Here is a 6,188-nt window from a genome sequence, read left to right as displayed (position 1 = left end):
GCTTTAAAAAGCTCTTTTCTCTGCTTGTCCAGGAGGGCAGAGGGTTACAATCTGCTGGAAAGAATGAAGTCCTTTGTGCCAGTGCTGTTGTTGCAGCGACTCAGCTGCTTATGCAGCTTCCACAGTTGAGAAAAAGAGGGAGAAGTCTTTTGGGGTGATGCTGTTGAGCGTGGGCTGTGCTGAGCTTACCCTTGCAGCACCCTCCTATAACCCCCAGGATGCCACAAGCAGCACCATTTGCTGTGGGGCTGCTGGGGGATGAGGAATGCAGGGAGGAGATGCTCCAGAAGCCAAGGGGTTTCAAAGAGCATCTGGACAATGCAAACACATTTGGCAGGGAGCCATCTGCCCTTCCTGCTTCTTGTTTGCCCCCACTTACTTTCACTTTTGAATAGATGGATTTTACTTTTCATCGCCGCTGCTGTCATCACAGCAGATCAGCCTGTTGGGGTGGATCAAGAGCAGGAATCCAGCCCTGGGCATCGCAAGCTGTGTGATAGAGGAGTGGGATTGTAGCAGAGAAATAAAATAATTACAATTATTATTTCCCAAATAATGATTAATGTTTCCAAAATAGTCCCTCCCAAACTACCTTCCCTTGTCCTTCCACAGCATACTAGTAACTGAGATAGCCTAGAGGAGAGAAAAAGAGGCCAAATGAAATGAGATAATTTCCTAGTAATTTATAGCATCCTTTTTCTTCTCTTTCCCCCTTGCCCCAAGTAGGGTCTGTTTCCCGCAGCGCTCTGCGTGCCCACAGCCCCTCTGCACTGAGTGGGGCTGGAGCTCAGGCAGATGCTCTTTCGCTTTGCAGCCAGTGAACCCAGATCCAGAAGAGGATGGGGAAGCAGAACAGTAAGCTGCGCCCTGAGGTGCTCCAGGACCTGCGCGAGAACACCGAGTTCACAGACCACGAGCTGCAGGAGTGGTACAAGGGCTTCCTAAAAGATTGCCCCACAGGCCATTTGACTGTAGAAGAGTTCAAAAAGATATATGCAAATTTTTTCCCCTACGGCGACGCGTCGAAGTTTGCAGAGCACGTCTTCCGCACCTTCGACACCAACGGTGACGGGACGATTGACTTTAGGGAATTCATCATCGCCCTGAGTGTCACCTCTCGGGGCAAACTGGAACAGAAGCTGAAGTGGGCATTTAGCATGTACGACCTGGATGGCAACGGGTACATCAGCCGTGGGGAAATGCTAGAAATAGTGCAGGTGAGGTGTTGTCTCTGCTTTGTATTTTACTTGTGTTGCTGTAACCTCTTCACCCTGAGACAGCTGGAGCTGGAGATGAAGGGTGTGCTGAACTGGGTTGCTTCTGCCCCAGGGAGGCTCCTGAGCTCATGGTCCCTAAATGGACACTGGGGTCCTTGGTGGGACCTGTGCGATGCGGATGAGGAAAGGGCCTGAGCCGTGAACAGGACACTTGTGCAACTGGCCCGCAGCCAAAGTCTTGCAGCTCTCCCTGGTGGTTTCTTAGTGAGGCATTGATGGGATCAAAAAACCCTAAATCCAAGTTTTACTGACCAGATTAATCTCAAAATTTATACTTTGAAACTTCAAATCTGAGTCAGCGTGAGCTGTGAATGACAGGCTGTAGCATGTCTGTGTGTCCAGGAGGCTGAGGACTCATAACCCATGGGCTGTACTGGGGGCCAGGCAGAGCAGAGCCCATGCACCCCTGCCCCATGTGCCAGCCAGGGCTCGGCCTCAGCAGAGAGCTGGTTGCCATCTGCTCTGCAGCTAGATGTGTCTCCAGTGCACTGCGAGGGGCACTGGGAAGCACGTAATGCATCTAGCCAGTGCCTCGGCACTTGGTTCCCATGGTTGAGCAGGGATAATTTAGGAGGAGAACTTGGACTTTAGACATCCTAAAGAGGTTTCCTCTTTATTCATGTTCTTATTCATGTTCTGAAAGTGTGTTTCCTTACCCTTCCGCAAAGAAAACCACCCCTATTCCTATATATTCATATTCATCTGTAATTCATACAACACCCCACACGCACACACGTAACTGAGTGTATGCTGAGAGCCAGCCAAAGAGGCAGTGGCTTTGCCCAGTTGCAGAAAAGAGAATTACACACCATTACCTCCCGTATTTTAGCTTGGTCCTGCTTGTATATTAATCTAGACCCTGACATTCAGTTAAACTGACCCAGCAGTGTGGGACCTTCTTTTGAAGTGCAAATGAATACAGGAAAGAAAAATAAAAAAAAGCTGCAGTCAGAAATTCCTGTTTGTTTGGGGTTATGAAGTCCTGCAGCTGCTTGCTGGGGTCAGCTGCCTGTTTTTACTGCTACAGGCTTGAAGTCTTTTTCTCAGTCCTGATGCTTTATCATTTGGGTCATGTTTTTCCTATATCTTTTTTTTTCCCCCTTTTTTTTATACTCAGGCAATCTACAAAATGGTTTCATCAGTAATGAAAATGCCAGAAGATGAATCCACTCCTGAGAAGCGAACAGACAAGATCTTCAGACAGATGGACACAAACAACGATGGTAGGATCTCATCTCCACTGGCATCCCTTCCTAGGCTCTTGAAGTAGAAGTTTCTAGCCTGGCATTGGTAGAACCCAGATGATGGTGTTTGGGGACGGGTATAGAGAGCAGGGATGTCCCCACCAGTGCCTGTGGTCTCTGCCTGGCCTCGGTGAGCATCTCCACTCCATAACAAACAGCGTGTGTAAGTGGGCAGCGCGTGAGAGACTTTGCCTGCTGGGGGGCTGGGAGGGGAGCATTCCTTCCCTGATATCTCATGGGTGGATCTCAGTCCCCTTCTGCAAAGGCTCCTCTGAAACTCCCCTGACTCCAACATCTTTGGATTATTTTCTCTGGGCGCAGGATGAACTAGGCACAAAGTTTTGCTTCAGTTGCCCTGATAGGTTGCACTCCTGGGCTTGTAATCAGTAATGTGAGTCAATGATGTAGTTGGGTACCTGAAAGTAAAAATTCCCCTTGGTCCGTAATACTTACTTTCGGTGCATGTTTCTGTGCACGCATACATATACGCATGGTCACGTGCAAACCTGCAGTGTTTACTGTGTTGCAGCATGCGCGTCAGGGGGACGTAACAGATCCCAAACCAGTTATGGAGGCACTTCATAAATTATCTGACAGCGTACCTGTCACAACCCCTCCACCTGAGCTACCTTATTTCCTTAGGCTCGAAAGCACAGGCAAAACTGAGCAATTTCCTCTGCCCGTCAGCCTGCCAACATGTTTCCTCTTGTCCCAGTTGAGGTGGAGTTTTCCCTGGGAATTACCCCAGCAGCAGCCGAGGTGGCAGCTGCTTCAAAAATCAATCCCACTTCTAAACCAGGAGCTGTATCCTACTGATGTGCTCAGTGGGAAAAAAAATGTGGGTTTAGCTCTGAGATATGGAGACCTCAAAAATATGACCTTATCTATAGAAAGGTCTTTAAGAGAATTTTAATGCTGCGTTTTGGCATCTGCTGCATCTGCTGCATTTTGGCGTCATACTTGGGACAAATTCCTGGCACTGCTGAAGTCCTTGAGTATTTTTACTTTTGATTTCGTCAAAACTGGCACTTCATCCCCTGATTCACGTGTGGAGGGCCCTAAAATAACATGGTTAAAGTATTTTTATTCTGCAGAATGAAGCAGCTCATGCAGATGTGCAACATAGCAGTCACGAAACCTGCTATATATACATCTGTTGCACTTTGTTGCTCAAATAAAGTCATCCTATCCCCAGGGAAATACCAGCCCTGCAAGCCATGCAGTGCCAGGCCATGAAGTCTGCACACGGGGAAGCGCGTGTGCTTTTGGTGGTTGGAAATGTTTCTCCTCTCCCATTTGAGTGTCAGACATTGCAAGTAGATTTTGATTTGTGCTTTGCTTTTAAGTATTTCAAGGAGAGGGGGAAACTAATAAATCACAGAATCATTGACTCACAGACTGATTTGGGTTGGAAGAGACCTTAAAGATCATCTAGTTCCAACCCCCCTGCCAGAAGCAGAGACATCTTTCACTAGACCAGGTTGCTCAAAGCCCTGTCCAACCTCACCTGATAGTCCTGATAAATGTCCTGATAGTTATGAGTGCCCTTGTGGGCTGATAAAAACTTAAAAAACCACTTGGTTTGGGAACACAAGGTTAAAAGTAGGAAATCAGGACAGAAGTGTGCCATTGGATTTTAAGCTTTTGTGATTTCTACAGGAGGAAGGCTTGCTCATTCCTCCCTGTTCAACCTGATTTGAGTGCTGGCCACTGAGCTCGGTCCTCTCCCCATCCCCATGCAGGCTGGGAGCATCTCGGGGCTGATGAAAACCTGCGCAGTGAGCTTTGTGCTTCCCTCCCTTCGGGGACACATGGCCAAAAGTGGCAGCTGACAGCTGCCAAATGCCAGATGTTTGTCCATGGGTCCTGCCGGTCTCGAGTGGAGCAGTTTGGGTTGGGCAAGGATGGCCCTGGAGTATTGTGTGAAGGGTGGGGTAGGTTGTGCTGGGAGCACAGGGGAGATGAGAGATCACAGAACATGGTGTCCAGGACGCAGCAAATACTTGTCTCCTCTGGTTCATAGGGAAAACTTTCATTTCTCATTAATGTTGCTAGGGACTCATTTCTGCCATGGCTCCAAGTGCTGGAGCAGGAGAGTACTGGTGATAGCAGGCAAGGCAGGGACTGCTCCCAGGCTTCCAATGGCATTTGTGCAGGAAACTGGACTTGAACTCAGGAAGAAGCTGCCAGAAGGCTGGATCACCCCAGGATGAGGTCTGGGAGGCCAGATGGGATCTTCCCTCCTTGCCGTACTGTGCCATGGGACTGTTGGTTGCTTCTCATGGTCTCTTCTCCAGAGATCACCTTTTCAGACCCGCAGACTGTTATGGGGTCCATGCACGTCAGTGCCTCTGCCCTAAACTGAAGTTCTGTAAACCAAGAACACTCAGGAACGGTACGTGGCAATAGGTGGCTCCACCAAGGGTGGCTTTTCTTGCTGCCCTGTGAAACCAGTCCTGTTCCTGGTACACCCAGCAGGGCACAGCAAGTGGCTCATAGAATGATAGAATGGTTTCGGTGGGAAGGGACTTTTAGAGGTCATCTAGTCCAATTCCTTGCGATGATCAGGGACATCTTCAACTAGATGAGGTTGCTCAGAGCTCTGGCCAGCCTGACTTTGGAGGTGTGGGAGAAGCCGTCACTGCTCAGCCCTACATGTCACAACAAACAAGGGGGCAAAGTGGAGAGATCTGGCATATTTAGGTTTAAAATGTCATACTAATGCAAGCATCGTTTTCAAAGCATGTGCGTGTGTTCAGGTACCATACTTTGTGCTCTTGTGTCATGCAATTTGTGTAGTCTGGTTCTGGGCAAAAAGCTGCCAAGTGATATTAGAACAGTTGAGTTTGTATTTGCCACTGTCTTTTTAAATAAAAAAATAACAACTATTATGCTAGATTATTTTGCAGAAGAAAAATTCATCTGGGCTTAAGAGCTTGGTTGGATTTGGCTGCTGTGCATTGCACTAAATTCCCCTCGATGCCTTTGCGATAGATTAAATATACTTATGTTGCTTCAGTGAGGAGGGTTTTTTTTTTTAAGCTACAGCGATGGTGGCAGCAACAACTGACTTTCCAAGAATGATTTCCATTCTGATTTTTCCTCCCTTCCAGGTAAACTGTCTCTGGAAGAGTTCATCAAAGGTGCCAAGAGCGATCCCTCCATCGTGCGGTTGTTACAGTGCGACCCCAGTAGCGCGAGTCAATTCTAATGAAAGGGGACAGTGTGCACAGAGAACCTCGGCTTGTGTCCTTCAAGCTTTGCTCGCAAACGGATGCCTTCTCAACCACCCCTCCTCACTTTGCGGATAAAACCCCATTGCCAGATGTGTGTGTGTGCGCGTGTGTGTGTGTGTCCGAGCGAACCAGCTCTCGCTCCCCTCACTAACACCAGTGCAGCTCTCCTTCGGCAGCTCCGTTCCTGCTTCCCTGTAACGTTACGATTCACTCCTCACATTTTAAACATTAATTGAAAGGTATGTTTACATGCAGCTGCAAAAGAGTTCAAACCGCTGGTGAGATACCACTTCACTTAGGCTGTAAGAAGTGTTCTAGTAGTTCCCGAGAAGATGCTAGGTAGGACTTTAACCCGATATAGCAGATGGTAGATAATTTATTTTGCTTGAGAAATTACTATGTTAAAAAAAACAAAACAAAACAAAACAAAA

At 47.9% G+C, this 6,188-nt stretch overlaps 1 protein-coding gene across 1 annotated transcript; it reads left to right on the top strand.

Annotated features, from left to right (window-relative positions):
* Positions 1 to 824: 824 nt before the first annotated feature.
* Positions 825 to 6,160, top strand: HPCAL1 (hippocalcin-like 1). The gene is made up of 3 exons (XM_010020143.1): positions 825 to 1,217; positions 2,395 to 2,500; positions 5,635 to 6,160. Exons 1-3 carry the CDS (start codon positions 840 to 842, stop codon positions 5,730 to 5,732), a joined length of 582 nt encoding a protein of 193 aa, XP_010018445.1. The 5' UTR covers positions 825 to 839; the 3' UTR covers positions 5,733 to 6,160.
* The last annotated feature ends 28 nt before the right edge of the window (positions 6,161 to 6,188 follow it).

The sequence above is a fragment of the Nestor notabilis genome, unplaced genomic scaffold, assembly GCF_000696875.1.
Source record: "Nestor notabilis isolate BGI_N333 unplaced genomic scaffold, ASM69687v1 scaffold24178, whole genome shotgun sequence".
Lineage (NCBI taxonomy): Eukaryota > Metazoa > Chordata > Aves > Psittaciformes > Psittacidae > Nestor > Nestor notabilis.
This window is presented reverse-complemented; position numbering and strand designations above follow the sequence as displayed.

Bases quoted from the DNA above. Each gene is read 5' to 3' on its own strand.
- HPCAL1 (XM_010020143.1), top strand. From the start codon at position 840: ATGGGGAAGCAGAACAGTAAGCTGCGCCCTGAGGTGCTCCAGGACCTG. The intron at 1,218-2,394 runs GTGAGGTGTTGT...TTTTATACTCAG, and splicing joins AAATGCTAGAAATAGTGCAG to GCAATCTACAAAATGGTTTC. The intron at 2,501-5,634 runs GTAGGATCTCAT...CCTCCCTTCCAG, and splicing joins GATGGACACAAACAACGATG to GTAAACTGTCTCTGGAAGAG.